The following is a 21,567-nucleotide window of genomic DNA, read 5'->3' on the forward strand; positions in this document are numbered from 1 at the left end:
AATTACTGATTTACACTATGTAATATTTGACATACGTTACTTTGTGTTGTTCCTCAGCACTCATCCTCTCAAGGACAAAAGAATAAACGAAAGATTAAAAAAACAAAATTGACTACCATAAAGATACAATGAAATTCGAATCGCTAGCAGGCATTTACTGTCTGTCAAAGAGGGATTTTGATGGGCGACAAATACAGAAAGAAAAAGACACCTCAGAAAAGTGATAAAACGAATTCATTTTTAGAATGAGATGGTCTTATTAACCAATTACAGAATTAATGTCAATTAAAACGGATGGAGCGATAGTTCAGATTCAATAAATATCGTGGTATACTATCTCATTGAAAAATAAACCAGAGTTAGTGGTCTCTCCAAAACTTTCTCGCATGCTGTCTAATAAAGGCATTATCCCAGAGAACGACCTCCATGGCATTGTCTTACAATAGTTACAAAATATTAGCTTTTGGCGTGTATTTAGCATTTTTACTGAATCTATCGTGTGATCCTTGGCGATTCTTTCAGTGATTAATCCTTGGCATGCGATTAAAAGTACCCGAAAATCAAATTTGGGTTTTAGACGCTTCTTTTCAACCGATTGAAACAAAAATTTGACATAAAACTGCACTTGTAGTCATAAAATTCCACATCCAATTCGATATTTTTTGGTCACTGCGTTTTTGAATGATCGCGTTTACATGTTTCTGTAAGTACAGACCGACAGACAGTCAAGCCCTTGATGGATTTGGCTCAAAATTTAGTAAGTGTCTGCCCTACAGATGTCAAATCTGTATACCGAATTTTATTTATCTAGATTTATTCGTTTTATAGTTATCGTGTTATTAACTTACATTCAAACAACCGATCAAAAAGACTTCCTCTGAATGGATTTTGCTCAAAATTTGATAGAAATCTACACAAATTTGGTGAAAGATCATATACCAAATTTCATCCGTTTAGCTCAAAGCATCTTTGAATTATCTTTGTCACAAACAGATGGCCGGATAGACGGACAGACATTTTTTCAAAAATGTTTTTTTCGAACTCAAGAGATGTCTAAAACGCAAAGATTTATCGAAATCGCAAGCTCGAAATTTTTGAAGATTACAATACTTAATACCTCGTACACGAGAAAGTATAAAACAGTCATAAGAAAGAATATCGATAAATTAAAGCACTATATGTGCGTATAAGGAAAGTCAGCCATCTAACTCTTCGACCCGCCACGAAGGCACACGGATTAAAACCATAAAAACTGAATGACCGGACCGCCGCAACAGCAACATTGGTGGGAACTGTGGTTGAATCCTAAGGGCCGTCACCGGCCACGGTACAACCCTCCCCGAAGGAAGAACGTCCCATCATCGATGGGAGGAGTCAGATCCCCCACCTATTAGTGTACCCTCCAGGGTGGCGAGATCCAACCACCATGCCGGAAGTATCTCATCCTCATTTCGAGGTGCCCCTGGGGGGGGGGTTGCGTATAAGGAAAAGCTACATACCTTTAACTCTGTGAATACGTCTGTTTATACGTTAGTTCCAATTTTTAAAATAATTTTTGGGGGTGCTATTCCATTGGCAAAGTTTCCAATCGTTACTAAGTTTGAATGTTTGCGTTATTCAGTTGGCACCAATATTTATTGCTAGGATTGGGCAGATTGTTTTGAGACCTGCTAATGGAAAGTACCAATTTGGGATATAAAGACTTCATTGTTAATTATTTCATTAACATTAATTTTTATTTGTCTGTACATCTTTTAGTATGAAAGTGGATCTTAAAAAAGGTATTTGAAAATAAAAGTCAGCATGTGACACTTGCAGCTAAAAGGACGATTTTTATAAGAAATGAAAGATATTTCTTAAGAACTGAATTTTTAATTTATCGCGTACTTTGTAAAAAGAAAGAATAGTAATCGTCGAAAAATTCGAAATCGAGATTTTGGCAATTTCCACGATTTAGACCACCCTGGGTGCGAATAACATTTTTGGAAAATGTCCGTCTTTCTGCATGTGACAAAGATAACTCAAAAATACTTTGATCTAGGCGTTGAATACGGTCTTTACACCAAACTTGCAAATTTCTATCAAATTTTGAGTAAAGTCTGTTCTGAAGAAGTCCCTGTCCGGCTGTTTGAATATAAATTAACTCGAAAATTACAAAACGAAGAGAGCTAGATAGATAAGATTCAATACCCAAATTTCACATACATAATGTAGACACCTCTCAAATTTTGTGCCAAATCCAACTATGGGTTGATCGCTTGTCAGTCTGTACCTTCAGAAACATATAAACATGATAATTCGAAAACGCAATGACTGAAATATATCAAATTTGATATGGGATTTTGTGATTACAAGTTCAATTATGTATCGAATTTTTGATTCAATGGGCTGATAAAAAGCATGTCTAAAACACAAATTTGATTTTTTGGATACTATTAAAGAATGCTAGGGATTAATCGCCAAATAACTAGCCAAGAATGACGCGATAGATTCAGTAAAAATGCCAAATTCACGCTAAATGTTAATATTTCGTAAATATTGTTTGCCAGTGCCATGCAAGGCATTCTCTGGCATGAAAAGTTTATTAGAGAATATGCGAGAAAGTTTTGGAAAGACCACTCCCTCTGGTTTATTTTTAACATGAAATTGTTTACAACATGTACTATTTTGATGCGATGCGTTATGTGATAAGCAGGAAAACATTTATACATACTTTAAAATTTAAAAACAACAACAACAACAAAAAAACAGTTTCTTGGTGATATTAGTTTTACTTATAGCATTATTTTTTTCATTAATTTTAATAATTTTTTGAAAATATTTCCGAGTTTATTTTTAGCTATAATTTTGATTTCTTTTATTTACTATATTCATATAATTGCATGTTACGACGTTGTTCATAACATTTTTTACAGCACATTATTTTTTTTATATAAAAAGAGAAATTTCTATAAATATTTTCAAGACAGATGAATTCTAAAACACCTTTATGCTATGATACTTTCGATAAGAGATTCAAATTTCCATTAAATTGTTTGTTTAGAGTTTGTTTTTGCTTCTGAGTAATTAAGATTAAATTTTTAAAAATAACATAAAGACAGATGAATCAAGTCTAAAACATTATCATACTATGGTATTTCAAATTAATGGTTCGATTATTTCTTTCAGCTTGGATCTCCCAAGAAGTTTTCCTTGACTTCAAAAACTGGGACACTTTTGCCGAATTTTCCTGATGTCAGTGATCTTCTAATAACAAATTTAGATCTCAAAGAAAAGGTAAAATGAAGATTTTTCTACTTTTTTTATTGATAGTTTTTTTTAAAAAAATAGCAACTATTGTAAGTTAAATCTAGAATATAAAAGAGAATAGAAAGATATCCAAAACTGCATGAATGAAATATTCATTAATGCAGTTATAATAAAAAGTATATAAAAAATTATTATTGCTATTGAAACCAAAATGTTTTCATTGATATTTCTCTTGACCTCTAAGCCAGCAGATTAATCTTTTATATTTTACAACTAGATCTTCACTTGATATTACTTAGCGTTCAAATAACTGACTAAGGTTTTATTCAAAATTCGTTTCAATTTAAAATAGAGAAATTTTGAAGTTGCATTTCAAATATTTCACTTGTGTCACAAAATTCAGTAGAATAGATTTATTGATAAAATTAAGAAAATATCTGATTTGTCTTCATTGGTAATATTACCTTCAAATCAATATGCTTTGCGAAATCATAACTTTTGAAGTGAAAATTAAAATTAACAGCGAAAATTCTTTCAAAAATTTAAAAAAGACAGATAGCCTTAATAAACACGTTTTTGCAATTTTATTTTGGAATAAGTGCGACCTTAAAATCCCATCTTAATTTATATGTGTTCGTGTGTTTGAATTGTACTATTATTTGCTATATAGCAAATGTTTCAAAAAGTTGTAAACATTAAAATAAAAAAATTGATTTCTAGCAATTCTCTAAAAGATATTGAGGGTTTTTAAAACAAAATTTTACTTATAATTATTCCACATTTTTATTGAGAAATTTAGTTATAATATAGATATGCAATATTCCGTTTTTGATTTCTTATTTATTCACTTAGATAGCACAGTTACTTTTAAAACTGTAGACAAAAGCTTAGATTATATAAATGATGAAATGCATCGAACATTTTTCAAAATTCAATAATTTTGATAGTTCGGTCTAAAATGACATTTAACAACTTCATGTGAAAAATTGAAATTCGATAAATTTAATATGTTCCTTGAACTTTGGAAAATATTCATATTATTTTGCCATATAGTATGTCTCAATCGGGAGCAGTAATGCTTTCGGAAACTAATTTCAAAAGATACATTTTAAGATATGGCTATTTTCTGTAAACGATATAAAAAAAAGATTGGTACTTGGTTGTAACAGCGGCCAAAATGCGCCAAGAAAAAATTTCGCCAATTTGGAGATTTCAGTAGTCAAACTATGTATTAGAAGCTTGTGATTCGAATGTTCAAAACTTTTCATAATAAATAACAATGTACATGAGTACAATTTTATAATTTGGCGAAATTTTTCTCGTGATACTTTTTGGTCGCAGTTATAACCGAAATGTACCAAAAGATATAATATTGCATTTTCCAACACTAATTGAATTATAAGTAGTCTGCTCTGCAAAGAATTGGAGTTGATTTAAACTTGCGCAGAAAACCTCATAAATGCTGCTTGAGATTATAATAATAACCCTGGAATCCATTAAACACAGGTTCTCGATTACATGACTGTGTTCAATCGTGCTTCGTTTTGATTCTCTTTAAAAAGTCGATTTTTTTTTCTTTCCTTTTTGTTAAATAACTAATTACAAACAGAGAATATAGAGAATATGAAACACAAAGTCTTACTCTATTTATTTGAAATTTCAGCTCAGAATATTCCTAACGATGTACAAAATGCATTGCCAATGCATAGTAGATATCACCATCAGTGGGAATTTCGAAGAAGTAAGCTTTTGAAAAGTTTTTTACATACCTTGTTTGAGGCTCTCCTCCCTTTCTCCTTTTTTTTTTTTTTTTTTTCCCGATTTATAATGTTGAAAAAAAGGTACGACCGGAGTTTAACTCCCTGCTTGGCAAAATTTTCAAAAACCGCCAACTCGCCAACAACGGTCTTGCGTCGCGTTTTGCGAAATGTTCAAAAGCGAGGGAGCAGATGTCCAATCATAGCGCATAATAAAGGCGAAAGATAATAGGTTTGCCAGTCTGGTGGTTGTCAGCTTTGGCGCGTTATCGCAACTTGGCGAAGAAGGGGGTTAAACACCGGTTCACCCGAAAAAAAAATTCATTTTGAATGATTATTACAATTTTAATTAATTGTTCCATAGAATTTGAATCGAACTCATTTGGTTGAAAAAGATTGTCGTAAAGCATGCTTCAGATGCACTTAAAAATTTGTTAAAATTAAAGAAAAAATTGTATGGAAATATAAAAAAAAAACTTATATTATTGAAAAACTTATTATTTAAATATTAAATTGGTGCAAATATAGTTCTTGTGCGATCATATACTGTAAAGCTATTAATGAAAAATATTAAATGTTCATTTCATTTTTAATTATAAATCTATTTAAAATTATCTAAAAATCTGGATTTCATTCTGTGCTCAGCGGATCATTTTAAACGATCTTCACACCATATGCATTGTATTTTACAGATAGTATACCAGCCTATAAAATTAAGAAAGATATATTCTAAGCCTTGTTTCCCAAAATATATAAATATATTAATAAGTAGTCTGCTGTGCAATGTATTGAAGTAGGCATTATTTTGCATAATAATTACTGTTGAATCGCATTCTTTCAAACTTTAATTACGAACCCGAGATCCTTAAAATGAAAAGTAATTCTCTATTATATGATTGCATCCCAATTAAAAAAGCTTGCGTTATAACCATATTTGGTGAAAGCAGTTGCAAGCATTACAAGCAAATCTGAATTAGCTGGCTGGTGAATACAAACTAGTTAGCTTAATAGGCGGCTATATCCTTCGGCTCCAGGTTGGCCATCTCGAACATGATTGGCTGGTCTGGTCATGTGATTCACTGCCGTATTGTCCCGATTTTTCCCTATAACGTAATTTCCCTTTTTATGTGTAATTACGCATTCGATTAAAAAGCACATGCTGTTTGATATTGAAATGCTCTTGTGCCAGTAAAATTCAAAATCAAGATTGGTATATATATTTAACTATGGATTGCAAATGCGAAATTTATATATAATACTATAGGGAAACAAATCCTGTAATTAAAGGTCATTGTATTAGACTTCAGTGATTACAAAAACCCTTGAATAACTTTCATAATAATATTTCATTAGCAAATACAATTTGAAAATCTTAAGAAATCAAAAACAAGAATATTTTTACCTAGTTGAGTGCACAACATAAAATTCTTTGAAGGAATTGCTCAAAATAAATACATATTTTAAAATTCTTTTTCAAATACTTTAATCATATTTTTTGTTACTGATCATAATTTCTTAGTTATGTATGGCAATACAAGTACGAAAAAAATCAATCAGTGTCGTAATTTTGAAGCAGAAATATTTTAATAAGGAAAATATTCCCAACGAATTAATTAAAAATTTGCTTCATGTAATATATGTTATAATTTAAATAGAATGTAATAGATTTTTGACAGAGAAGAAAGTACTTTTAAGTAAGCTCCGAAATATTAATTCATTGTTTCTCTTTTCTTCTTTTGAAATATTTCTCGGCCAATCTAAAGTTTTGATATGGTGAATGAGTCATTTGAATTAATTTTTACTTCGATGTCTTACAAGAAAATACATGAATGACTAAAATAACTTCAAGATAAAAAAATTTCATCCCGGCTTAGAAACTTTAGTTTGATCCTTTCACCAAAGCAGAATTTTTAAAAATTTCTTTCTTCCTTCCTTTTTTTTTTTTTTTTCTTTCTTTCTTTTTCCCGCTCACTCCCTTTGTTTGCTAAATGTAATTTTGACAATTTTTTATTGCAACCTTAAAAGCCGTTTGCTACCATTTCTGGTAGTCATCAAATGTTCCGGGGTTTGGGCGAGTTTTTAGATGTTTGCCACAATTTTTGTTTCCTATAGAGAAACTGGACATTAGTCTTACTAGAATTTCTGTATAATATTTTTAACCCAAAGGTTTAAAAATATTTAAAAGTATTAAACTGAATATTTATTTGTGTAAAAGTGAACTTTAGTGTACACCCAGCTGCGCCAACAATGCCAAGTCGCCAATAAAGATGGCGGACAAAATAAACAAATACTTCCGCGGAACAGTTAAGGTTACCATTTCCCGCCATCTAATTAGGACATTTTACTGATAAATATTGTTTGTTTGTTTTTTCATACTGCCCGGTACCTTGAAGGCATCTGTAGAAGTCACCGGGCAGAATTTTTGTAACTTAAAAAAAACATCCTACGGCTTCGCTAGCAGCGGGAGCGGGAACCTAGTAGCTTCGCTAGCACATTGAACATAAAGACTGTGTGGATAACAGAAACTGTACATAACCAAGAGAAAAGAAAAAACGGAGAAATAAGCAATCGGAACATTCTCCATACAAAATTTCAAACAAGCATCCTTTCCTAACTTCATCAAATATATATATATATGCATATTTAACTCACCCTTCATCCATTCTACAGGTTCGAAATACTCCCGACATAACAAATTATGAAGGGAACCAACGGTTATAACACCAAAAGAATTAAGAGAACTGCTAAGAATTCCATTGCAGCTGTCTTTTAAAGTGAGAATGCAGACGATTTTTTTAAAGCGCATACTGACAATTAAAAATTGCAAAAGAATAAATATTTTCTGTTCGTATTCACATTAAAAAAAGAAAGAAGAAAATAACTTTTAATTATAAGCTTAACTTTTTTTATTTAATAAATTTTAATTTTAATAAAGAACAAAATTAAAATCTTTAATCGACATTTTTTTAATATTTTTAATTTAACATTTTTCATAATGTAATTGTAGTTTATGTACAACTCAACCATTGCAAAAAGTAGTAAACAAAACAGCAGTATGGTTGCTATAAGAGGGATTCGATGGTTTGCAATATTGGCGACAAACTGCTGGTGCACACTAATCTTCACTTAGGCCTTTATTTGTTTCATTGTCTTGGCATGTTACTTATAATACAGCTTGGAAATCTTGACGCAATTTGAAAATCGCCAAGTAAACGTGGGAATTATAAAAATAAACAATTACCTCAAATTCTGAATTTGATTTTCTGGATGTAATTTCTGGGAGCAAAAATCCTAAATGGAAAAACAAAAAAGCAACCTGTTTCGGGTATTGAAAAAAATCAAATGCTCTTCAAGGATATGGAATTTATGCGAACCTCATTAAAAGATTTAGCATTTTCTGCAGACAATATTTGCTAAAATAAAGTTGAGAGACATTACTTTCATCTTTACTCAAAAATAGACACTCTACTTTGCATATTTTTTTTCTCTGTTTCCATTACTTTTAAATGAAGTTATTCTTAAATACAGACGACAGTTTTGATGAAAACACTGAACTTAATATTTTTTTCAAGACTATTTAGTAACACAAGCTTAAATGAATACCATAACTGGAAATGCATGTAATATTTTTCATGCAATATGAATATCAATGTGAGCATTAAAAAAATCTTGTTGATCTGTTTAATTTTTCTTAGTTTCGTTGATAAGTAAAGAAACTTATGTGTGATTTTAGTGAAAGTTTCTTTTCTTAATGTCTGTTTTGATCAAAAATTTCATAATAGAAGTAAGTCTGCTAATAGAATACCTGATTCGGTGTTAGAATCACATACCATATGCCATTCTATTACAAGTACAGAGGAAACCAGGATACCTCTCCATAATAATTACAATTACTCCATCGTTAACTAAATCTAAGAAATGTATGCAGACATAAATATAATTCTAAAATTGTTTTTCCTTACTCAGGTTTTACTTTTCTTTAATGCTTTTACTTACACATCTTTCATCAAAATCTCCAAATCAGATACTTTCTCTTTGTAAACTTCGCATATAAAAATTAAAAATAACCTTTGCATCAACATTTTTGACTTATAAAAGAGTGTTGCACTTTTGATTGATTAATTTTTTACTTATTAATTTTTTTTTTATTGGCTTCATGTCCACATTTCTGTCTGGCCTTAACTCAACTTAATTTTGCAATTATTATATATTTTGAAAGACCAAGATTTTCAATTTTATTATTTTTACGATTTTTTAAAAACCCTTACACGGTAGTCAATGGTATTGTATCTTTGACCATGCAATGACCATGCTTTGACTGTGCAATGACCTTTGACCATTATTATGAGAAGATTTATTATTTAAATTATGAACATGATTTTTTATTTAAAGAAGCAATGAATTTTAGTCATAAAACAATAACCCATTATTTTTTAATAAAATACGGGTTTTTATACAAGGACAAGTTATTTACAAGATTCCGCAGTTTTAAAAGATTAATTCCTTTTAAAATACACTGGAACCTTGATTAACGAGCACATTTCGTTCCCGCATCTTACTCGTATTTAGAAACAACGTTAAGCGAAACAATTTTTTCTATAGGACAATGGGTACCATTCCAGGGAAAAAATATATTCAAACAAATTCATAATGATGTAATTTATTATTTATAATGCATGTATTTTTTAAAAAAATTTTCTAAAGACGTGTTTTTTTTTTTTTTTTTTTTTTTTTTGCTACGCTTTAAAAGTTGGCGAAAATGTAACACAGCATCTTAATTAAATAGTTACTATCTTATCGGGTCTCAACTTAAGATGCAATAATTTCCATGTTTTTAACATTTCCCTTATTTCATTGACAAATTATTGCGTTTGTTATTTCTTCTTCTGCTGACTAAATTTCATTCGCAGCGTTTTGCGGTGATTCAGAGTGCCGCTCCATAAGTTTTTCGGTAGTTCTGGCTATATTCTTCTCCCATCTCAACGGTGTCATTGCCGTCCACCTCTACTCCCATAATCTTCAACATCTCATGGATTAAGTCTCCGCAAGGGCTCGCTCAAACCTCTCAGAATTGAGTTCGACTACGACAGTCTGTGCAAAATTTCTTATCTGTAAACATTATAAAGGTTCTCTTCAAACAAGCGCTCAACTCAGACTAATACAAGACATTCCAGCATGTGATGTCGCATGTCTTTTCGCACTCGTTCTGCGAAACATCGCTCGTTCAGCGAGTCACTATTTTACATTTTGCTCGTTATGCGATTTATTTATTATGAGAGGTGGGATTGTAAATTCATTATTCTAGAATCTACTGTGAATGAGGAAAATCTTTACTCATCTTTATAGTTTGTATGAAAATCTATTATCACTTTTAGAATTTTTATTTCTTAAAAAGTTACTGTAGGCTCGTAGCTATTATTCCTTGCACTTTTGTTAGCAATCAAGGTTCATCTTCCTTTTGTATTGGTGACGGCAAACCCAGAAGCCAAATGCATTGCTAAAGTAGTTCTATAGTTTTTTTTATAAAATTATGAGCAAAATCCATTCAAAGAAAGTCTGTCTGTCTAGCTGTTCGAATATAAGTTAATACGATAACTACAAAGCAAAGAGAGCTATAGAGATAAGATTCGGTTCACAAGTTTAATGTCTATAGTGTAGACACTTATCAAAGTGTGAGCCAAATCCGACAAACGATTGACTCTGTTTGTACTTTCAGAAACATGTAAACGCGATGATTCAAAATTGCAATGACTTGAATATATCAAATCTGATATGGTATTTTATGACTACAAGTGTAGTTCTGTGTCAAATTTTTGTTTTAATCAGGTGGGAAAAACGGGTTTAAAACACAAATTCGATTTTCGGATATCATTCACTGCATGTCAGGGATTAATCGCCAAATAACTCGCCAAGGATAATACGAAAGTTTTAGTAAAAATGCTAAATTCACGCCAAAAGTTAATATTTCGCAACTATTGTACTCCAATGTCATGCAGGGTGTTCTCCAATATAACACATTTATTCGGAAGTAAGGGAGAAAGTCTTGGGGACTACTCCCCCTGGTTTTTAATTGCAGTTGAAATCCTATGAAACAGATCATAAAACCAAGGATCAAATAGAGATAGCAGGGACAATTTATCAACGATCAGACAAATTTGAAAAAATCATCTTAGATTAACTATCACAAGTCCTTCTAAATAAGAACTATTGTGACACTGACCTGATCAAAAGTTCACGATTTCAAAAACATAATATGAGACAGTTTCCCATTTAAACTTCTATAACTCATTCTATGTTTGAAATAGAAAAATTAGAGTTCGCGTTAAAGAAGATTGCTATTCAGTCTTCAATCTGCACATACTATTATAATTTCTTATTAGTATCAAGAAATGTTCTGAGGCAAAAAGTAATTTCTTTATTACTTACTTTTCAGTAATGGAATCAAATAAACAGTTTTATTAGGTATAGTAAGCATTTCTTTCAAAAAGCAGCAAGTTAAATTAAGCATTTGGTGGATAATCTTGGCTCAAAACGCATGAATTTCCAAATTATCGTCAACATAGACTGAAGTAGTCAAAGGCACTTCTTGTATACACCAACCACCACGCCATTAATGAACGAAGCAGTATCGACAGGATTTGTTGTGGCCAACTGCTGTCTGTCATAATCCATCCATAACGCCTGCCGATTCACCGAACTGACTTCCTTTTCGAGGCGGTTGGCCCCCAGCCACAAAGTAGTCAATCTCTGACCTTCCTCCTCATCTTCCCGTATACCTATCATCCTGTTAAACGAGGAGCAGGCCACCACTTTAAGAAAATATCCTCAAGATTCTCAACATTCCTCCAAATTCTCGTTCCAAGACAAAGGAAATGCAAACACTTTAAAACTTTCAAATAGTTGGTAAAAAATCTGTCAATTTGGTCAAAGGTACTATTGGCAAAGCAACCTCCAATATAACTCTCCCTTATAACTAATATTGTTCTAAATCTGTCAACAAACAATTATTTTTGTTTGCCCTTGATATTAAAAGACTTTAACTGGAAAAACTAACTAGTTAAACATTATTTTGGCACCAAAACTAATGATTTTTATTTTTTTTAAAAATGTGCTCGTTGGTTGTATTCATTTCATTATGTTGTGAAATCAAACACAAAATGTGCTATACCGTGTAAGTATGTGAAAAAGGGTGCTTGTTTATTTTTAGGGCACCTGGTTTACTTGGCGATTTCCAAATTACGCCAAGAGGTTTATATTTCCATATTAACTTAATATTCATATAATGCCAAGATCGCGAATCGAGAAGCATGCCACAGTTTACTTTTGGCAATTTATTGTGGGGGGGGGAGCCTTAAAAATAAACAAGTACCCCGAAAAATCGAGGGGAGAATATTCTTAATTCTAATTAGATAATAAATTCTTAACTTTTGTATCAATTGAAAGGTCTTTAATACCTAAATTGTTAATTTCAGCTAAAATGGAAAATCAACCGAAATCCTTGAAAATCTTAGCCGCAGAAGCTTCAATTGTCTTACTGAAAATATTAATTAGTAAAGCAAAAGAAAGTTTGATTTTGTGTCAATTTATTCAAAATTCTGTGTTGATATCTGTCGAAAACTGTTTCAAAAACATGAAAAATCTATTATTAGATCAAAACAACACTATGCAAAAGGAAATGTCAACAAAAATGCATGATATTGAATTAAGAATCAAATCAAACAATTCTAACAACTCTTGTTATTTAGAGAAGATTTTGAAAGATAAACTTCTAGAAAATGCAAGATTGAAAGATTCAAATGAAAAGCTTCTCTTAGAGATTCAGTTTAAAAAAGAGCAAACGAAGAAGTTGTCAGGATTTCTGTCTGACAGAGATGACAGTGAGAAAAACAGACCTATTTTGCAAGAATTAAAGGAAAAGGCAATGAAATATCAAGTGGAAATACAGAAACTCAAAAAACAATTAGAGCTGGCAATAAAAAAGAAAGACCAAATTGTAACAAAGCAATTAAAACAGGCGCCTAAAATGAAGCAATTGTTGTTTGATAAATCGGTAAAACTCGCTCCAGAATTAGAGCTATAAAACATTCATTTTTAAAAATTTGTGGAACAGTAATTTTTTTATTTAAGAATCCAAGATTAAAAATCCAAACTTTAATGCGCTTGTCTTATCATGAAAAATTTTGCAGTTCAGGCTCTGAATAAATATTTTTTATTAAATTCTTATTTGTCTTCGTTATTTCCTAAATCAGATTAGCATGATGCAAGAAAATCTTTTCGTTATTGCTCATTTCTGTGTAATCTGCCTCCTTTCTTTTTAATGTTTACAGTCAATAAATCTGTACCTTATAAAAATTTGTTTTCTTATGAAATTAATAAAACTTTCTGGACTGCTAGATTGCAGAATTTGGTTTCTAATCTATAAGAAATAAGCAATATGCATTCCATTAATTTGATAAAGGCATGAAATGATCAGTCTTAACAAAAACCCTGCAAAATTGTAAACCTTTTTTTTTTCTATACAATTTAAGTTTATTCATTTCTTTAGAAAGTATCTAAGCAGATATAAACTCTCTGAATGGATTTATTAAAAACTAAATTTTTACATACTTTGCCATCTTCCATCGTTTCATTGATTTCGGAAATGATTTCTATACCACAGCCATGAAGCTGTACGTTCATTTTCTTCAGCATTTTATATGCCTTTACACGCTTTGAAATTCAAATAAAATTTTGATCTCAGATTCCTTTCCATATCTAAATCTAGTGGGGCTGCAATTTGGAATTCAGCCAATTAATCAACTTTGGTTAATTTTTAATGGTATATGCTAAATAGTTCAAGTGATGATGTTAAGGCATAAGTTTGTTCAAAATTAAATCCAAAGATTTTTTTTATTTATTTGTACTGTGAACCCCCACTTCCATCACAACCCAATTAAGTTACAACTGGTCGTCTCTGACGACCACCTGGCTCACCAGGAGTAATGCTGTCTAAGATTTTCATTAAATATTTATGTATATTGGTCTCTTAATGGTTTCTTCAGCAAAATTTTTTTAAACTTCAAATCTTGATAGTCATGTAACTCATACTACTATAAAAGCCTTATGATATTTTGTTCATTATATTATGTATCTTTCTAATTTGCTTTCAGCTGCAATGAGATTTAAATTTGAACTTTAAATAGTACAGATAAAACTTCAACAAATACAAAAACTTTTTTGCCAAACAATTTTTTTTTTAAATTTTACTAGTGAAAATCTAATCCTTTAGCATTGTAATCTTGTGCGTATCACATAATATTTTTTTCATAATTCAATAATATTTTTAAAAAAATTACTCGATAAAAATTTCTCTGATTCATTCATCATAAAACTTAGTTTTACCTTTAAACAGATTTAAATGCGATAAATAATATTTAATCTTATTTCAATCAATAAATGTACTTCTGAAAACAATTAGGAAGTCTAAATCTAATACAGTCTTTCCATCCTATAAATCATATTATAGCAGTTGCATTACTCTATCTTCTCTTTTGGATAATAGATGGCAATACCTGATTAGGTATGCATCCCATAGTGCACTGCAATTGTTATTATAATGAGATGAGATGCTGTTCTATTAAATGTGCGCGTGTGGATGCCTTGTCTTGTCTTTAGTGTTTTTTTGTTTGTTTTGTGTGAGATGTGATCATTAAAGAAACGTTCCCGAAAACATACTTCCACTGCACTGATCATAATGATCATTCCGCCACATTTGGCGGGCCTATGCTGGGCGCCAATAGTGGGCACAATAATATGATCCATATAGAAACAAAATATGGTAAAATGTATTTTTATAGCTGTCATAATTACATTGAAGGCGCTTTTTTTTTATTATTCTATCAGGATTAAAAGTATTTTTTCAGAACTGAAGCATAATGGTTTGTTGAATAAATGCTGTTGTACTATTTGTATTTAAATATTTAATTTTTTTTTCAATTTGAGGCGTTGTACTATTTTGTATAGAAATAATTAGTTAAAATAATGAGCAAGTGTTTATAAATTCATCTGCTTGTTTTAGATACAATTGTTTTTGCTTCACTTCTGGCAAGGGTTTCCTGATCATCTAATAAGCATCTTTGAACAACCAATCACTCTCGACTTAGTACCAGTTTGTGACTCTATTTTGCACCGGGTAAGATGTAAATATTTTATTTATTTCTGAAACTAAGTCATGAAATTAATGCTAATCTCTAAATATTCTTATGAATTTAGTTTCTTGAAATAGCAGGATAATGATGAGAAAAATATATGTTTAACTCCATGGTTTTGAATGTAAAAATATTGTACCGCGCTTCGGGGTTCGTGTAAATTGAGAGTTGATAAAAAAATCTCTCGAAAATTACAAGACGTTTATTCGTAGAAATCTCTAGAAGCTGCAGGAAATTACAGCAGTTACGAATCACAATTACGCAGCTTCAATTCAGCTAATACAACAGGAAACAACATCCAAACACAGAGGTCTCTAATGCCACAGACAAATAACAACTTCTGTGCACTAGATTAACTCAAGTCTTCACTATTCTCTAATGATTAAGGTCAATGGGGCGGTGGTACTTATACCTAACTTGGCGTGAAAATCTAGGACTTTCGCCAAGGTTCTGGAGGATTCTAGGCTATCTCGCTTAATAATGGCTTAGGTGATGGAATTTTCCAAAACTATCTATTTTTCGCCTAGAATCTCGCCAAAAGGTCGCCACGTTGCCAAATCACTGGAAATGCTGTTTTTATGTAAAATACGCCAAAATTGCGCGATTTTCGCCCCAGAATCTGAGTATTTCAAATATGTCTGAGATATTTCAAGACGAATACAAATATTTACAGAAATATTTACAAAATTTGTAACAATATAAATTGGGATTTTCACAAACGATTTATTTCATAGTTTTCCGATTATTTTGAAAATCTGCTTAGTCAAGCTTTCTAAAGCATAGCGAAACAAAAGAAACGCACATTTTGTATGTATACTCGGAAGCAAATAAATTAGACAGTGCTATTTTAGATAGGCTATGTATTTTTGTTTTCAATCAAACAGGATATTCGGTCTCATTAAAGATATTAAATTTTGAATACAAATGTTTGGAGTTGTACAAACTAAAAGAAGCGTGTGCAATGAATATTTTTAAATGCTTGAAGAACTAGAAGATAACATTAAAATGCAAAAATGACAAGGTAGTAACGGTAGGTGGAGTGGTATTTGGAAATCCTCTACACTTGGACAGTACATCCACATGGTCAGTATTACCACGGCATTGAAGTTCATGATTAAATTTGTCATTCATGTATAATTTATTTTGATTTTTATTATTTTCTGCTTTTAGATATTTAATATTTCATAACACATCATCACACATACATCAGTCTATACAGTCTCCTATTAAATTTTTCGTCCATTTTTCATACAGAATGAAAATTTCATTAAAATTATTCAATTAACTGATAACTAAGGAATGAAAATATTAAAATATTTCATTATCATTAGGAACGGGCAACTGTGCACAGCTTCACAAGTGAAGAATATCATAAACTGTGAGAAAATTTCATCATAAAAATGTCATCTTTACAAACAGAAAGGAAATGAAATTAAATAGAATCATCTTAAATACATTATTCGAAGAGATAACTCTTAAAAAGATTACCTCAACTACCCTTAAAATACTTTACCATACCATAATTTAGAATTTAATTTTTTTTACAATACGCACGATACTTTAATTCGGAGCACAATGAGTTATCTTCATATTTTGATTTTAAATGAAAACCAAGAACTTAAAAAACGGGCAAACACACTTACTATCAACCCTCTAAGTCTTTATATTTACATTGTGTATCATCTTAGGAAATGTACCTGCTATTTCTAATTATATCTTCTATTAAATATGATGAATGATTGTTTCTATTAATATTTTTTTTGTATTTAGACTCTAACAGATATATTGCTACCTTCCGATATGATGGAGATACCAGAAAGGTTTGTGTATCAGTCATTATTCTTTATACATAAGTCTTCCAAAATAAAATATAAAGATGAAAAAATTTTAAATATAATAGCCGTCTTAGACGAGAGCTATTCGCACTACACAATAACCCTCCAAGCGGCTAATGATTCTACCCAAGGTTTCTCTTAGATATATCTCTATTCTACAAAAGATTACTTCAAGAAATATCAGCCTTAAGCGAGATGGTGTTGGAAAAAAACGATCATCTCCCCCCTCCAACTCTTCTTTGGCAACCGCCAGAGGTGCAAGTAACTGAAAATCGGTTTTGGAGTTATTATAGCAAAAAAATCAAACACCATTATTTTTCCGATTTTTTTTTCTTTTGTAATCTTTTAGAAGGAACATAAAACTAGCCAAAAATATTTACAAAATAAAATTTCAAAGAAAAATAAAATTAAATATCTATTACAAATAAAAAAAAAATGGGGCATAATAACGACGTCTCGTGTGACAATAATCATTATGAAAAATAAGTTTTCACCTAGAGCGACATGAATATATTTATTGAATAAAATCTCGTGAAAGCTTCGCAACAAGAATTTGAAGTGGGTTTGATTTTCACAACATGGAAAGTATTGTTTCGACTCTTAAAATTAAATGTTAAAATAATGAAAAAATTATACGCTAATTTAATAGTTATTATTTAAAAGAATTTTTTTTTAATTTTAAATAGGTGCAAAAATGAGTTTTGTGATGTAAAGTTGTCGGAATGCAAAGTGGAATCCCTATCATGTATGTGTACACACACACACACACACACACACACACATAATTGTCTATGTTTTCCCTATATGAATATATAATTTCTATTCAGTTTTGATGATATTTGAATTTGGCACACGTGCTCTTCAAAATGTTAGAAAAATAGTTGTCCTTTCTCAAAGATCAAAAATGAATTAAAAATTAACTGAATAAATGATAGTTAAAAACATAAGCTTTGGGTGGTTTTCCACTTTGCATACCGAAAACTTTACAACACAAAACTCATTTTTGAGCCTTTTTAAAATTAAAAAAAAAAAAAATCTTTTAAATGATAACAATTAAATTGGCGTATGATTTTTTCATTATTTTAGCAATTTTTTAAGGATTTTTTTTAAGATGCGAAATAATACTTTCTGTTCTATGAAATATGCATATATATATATATATATATATATATATATATATATATATATATATATATATATATATATATATATATATATATATATAAATTTAAATTTAAAATGTTATAAATTATACTTGCCTTAAATTAGTTTTGAATAACAAATATTGGTTAACATAGATAAATAAAACTTCATATTAAAAAATATTAAATTAAGTTGCGCATTTATTTACAGATTATTGCGTGAGATTCAAAATATTGCTTTGCATTGGCGGAAATGGTTGGAATGCTCCTTAGAAAATATGCCTTCTCAATTAAAAGAATTGAAGATGAAACAAGGCAAAGCATTCTGCAATACTCTGAAGAGATACGTTGCCTTTCTTCACTTATCGCAGGTAAATTTCCTAATTACAATTTAATGAAAATGAACAACTTATATAGAAACTATTATGTGATAAAAAAAGAACTCAATTGGAAGTTAGCGATGCAGTTTAAAATCTTTTATTTTCTCTTGGATCATCTTGATTATCTTTTCACCAGTATTTATTCCCTGATTTTGTAAATTTCTATAATATCAAATTGATTGTATAGAAATTTCCAATTTTCATGCAAGACTCTGATTTCAAGAGGGAAATATAAAAAAATATCTATATAATATATTCAATGATGATTCCACGTATTAATAATAATAAAAAAAAAGTACTTGCCGAAAATCCCATCCTTGAATTTGGCATTTTACATCACGCCGAGGCAAAATAAAGCCGCTTCAATATATATATATATATATTAGTGTGTTTGTGTATACAATTCAAAGATGCAGCAAACTATGTGGATGAAATTTGGCACTGGGGTAATTGTATGAAAATAGTTATTTGTATCAGATTTTGACTAAATTTACCAAAAGGTACTGTAACATTCCCCGTTTCCCAGTACTGATAAGACATTTACAGCCAGCTGTGTCGTCGCTGTTACTTACTAAACGCCTCGAGAAAGCCAAGATGGTGGATCTTTTCACTGGGTGGTCTCGCATCTGTTCATGAGCGACTACAATGAAAGACCACATGTGGAATTCCTCGTCGAAGAGGTATTGATAGTACCTTCAAAGAGAAAGGGATGTCCAAACATCTGGATGCTAGATGTTTCTCTTTGTGAAAGGACCTTCCTATGACCTACTGGCGCCGCTGAGAGAGCATATTGCTGAACCCCGATTGGCCGAAAGAGAGCTCAGGTGACCAATGTAAATTAAGAGGCGGAGATTGTCGCCGAAATAAAGCGCGAGATTTTTTTTTTTTTTTTAGGAGGAGAGAAGAAACGAATTTTAGGGGACTGTTGGACTAAGCCCACGAGTTCAGAATCCGAGAACCAACGGAGTTTCAAGAAACTCTTCGATTTCGACTGTTGTATCTCCTACTACAGGTGTAAATAACTATTTATTTAACCGAGATTAGAACAAGTTGTTCTTTTGTATATATATATAGAGCTGTAAAATAAAGAATTGTCTGGAAATTCTGCTTCGTTATTTGATCAGTCTAGATCAAGACATTACTGTACTTTTCCAAAATATATATTTAATTTTTATTTTCTCATTTACATAGCATAGAGAAAATACGTATTCAACAAAAAATGCGAACGAAATCGAGATTTTGATGAATCTCCTCCTTTTGAGTCGAAAAACAAAATGTCCGTCTGTCTGTCTGTGAAGAAAACTCAAAAACGCTTTAATACAGACGGATAAAATTCAATAAACAACCTTTATACCAAATTTGCAAATTTCTATTAAATTTTCAACAAAATATGCTCAGAGAATGTCTGTTTGTCTGTTATCACGATAACTAGAAAGCGAAGAGAGCTAGATAGATAAAATTTAACATCTATAGTTTAGACACTTGGCAAATTTTGAACCAAAACCAAGAAGGGATTGATCATCTGTCGGTCTGTACTTTTAGAAATATGTAAAAGTGACAACTCAAAACGCAATGATTAATATATCAAATTTGTTATGTGATTTTATGACTAGAAGTGTAGTTTTGTCTTAAATTTTTATTCCAATCGGTTGGGAAAAACACATCTAAAATACAAATTCGATTTTCGAATACTATTATCAGCATGCCAGGGTGTAATCGTCAAACAACTCGCCAAGAATGGCACGATAGATTCAGTAAAAGTAGTAAATGCACGCCAAAGATTAGTATTTCTTAACTATTGTACGCCAAATGTATGCGAGGCGTGCTCTGATATAACACCTTTATTAGAGAGTATGTGAGAACCTTTCGGGAAACCACTCTCGCTGATTTAATATTTAATACATATTTTCAACTATATTTAATGTATTTTTTTATAAAAGAAGTATCATGTTAAAAATTAATTCTTTTTTGTTTTCAAAGGTAGCTCTTCCTGCTCTTAATAAGTTCCCACGATTGTCCTTGAGCAGAGAATTAAATCAAATTGAAGAACAACAAACTTTACATGATTGGCTGTTAAATATAGATATTTATGTTATAAAGTACTTATTACCAGCCTCGGACGATAAAGCGCAAAGTAAGTAAATTTTTTTTCTGTGATAAAAAAAATAGATTAAAGATGAAGATTTGGCAGTTTAAAAATGTACTGCTATTTATTCATCAAAATTTTATTCTTTGGTTATATTGAAATTTTAAATAAATCTAAATCGAAGCTCCTTCATTGATGTTAATCTACACTTTTAATAAATGGATTTGTTTTCATAAAAATGGAAACTATCGGACAAAATTATATTAAAGGAAATAAAAAGTATATTTCAGATTTGTTTCTTTATTAAGGTGTACGTACACACTAGAAGATTTTTTTTTAAATTTTAACTTTAAAAATCCAGTTTTTTCACAGTAGGTCATTAATATATGTTTAAACTCATTTCAGTGAGAAAAAAACCATATTACACTCATTATTAATTAATGAAATAATATTTAATGAGCTAATTAGCCTATTTTTTGAAACATGATATCTTAAATTCTAATTTATACAGACACACAATTCTAGTTGGAAATTATGCCTAATATTAGTCTTCATGTTGTCTGCTTCAATCAAATTATAAAAATACATAGTTTTTTTAAACAATTTTTTCAACAACAATGAATAGAAAAAGCGAGATTTTTTCTGTCATTTTAAATTTTAAATAGCTATTAAAAATTTATTTTTATAAATATAACTTTGATTGAGGGACAAAACATTTGCTATTTCATACAAATTATTTTGATATATAAATAACTGTATGTGGTTCATTTCTTGTTGAGTTATGATTGTTTGAATGAAGCAACATAGTGGACAAATATCATTCTTCATAAAATGAGTTTTAAAAACAACGTAACTACAGTTTTTAATGAAAGCACCTCAAGAAAAATAATTATAACTTCAGAAATATTTCGAATATTGACAACATCTTGGT

The 21,567-nt window shown here is 30.4% G+C and overlaps 1 protein-coding gene across 1 annotated transcript; it reads left to right on the forward strand.

Moving 5' to 3' along the window:
* Positions 1 to 736: 736 nt before the first annotated feature.
* LOC129962283 (DNA-binding protein RFX6-like) lies at positions 737 to 20,692 on the forward strand. Its single transcript, XM_056076029.1, has 7 exons — positions 737 to 757; positions 3,169 to 3,276; positions 4,913 to 4,990; positions 15,064 to 15,177; positions 16,964 to 17,013; positions 18,382 to 18,541; positions 20,531 to 20,692. Exons 1-7 carry the CDS (start codon positions 737 to 739, stop codon positions 20,690 to 20,692), a joined length of 693 nt encoding a protein of 230 aa, XP_055932004.1.
* The last annotated feature ends 875 nt before the right edge of the window (positions 20,693 to 21,567 follow it).

Source organism: Argiope bruennichi, chromosome 2 (assembly GCF_947563725.1).
Source record: "Argiope bruennichi chromosome 2, qqArgBrue1.1, whole genome shotgun sequence".
Classification (NCBI taxonomy): domain Eukaryota; kingdom Metazoa; phylum Arthropoda; class Arachnida; order Araneae; family Araneidae; genus Argiope; species Argiope bruennichi.

Coding starts and splice junctions, on each gene's coding strand:
- LOC129962283 (XM_056076029.1), top strand. CDS start 737: ATGGATTTGGCTCAAAATTTA. Junction 3,277..4,912: donor ATTTAGATCTCAAAGAAAAG/GTAAAATGAAGA, acceptor TTGAAATTTCAG/CTCAGAATATTCCTAACGAT. Junction 15,178..16,963: donor GTGACTCTATTTTGCACCGG/GTAAGATGTAAA, acceptor TTTTGTATTTAG/ACTCTAACAGATATATTGCT.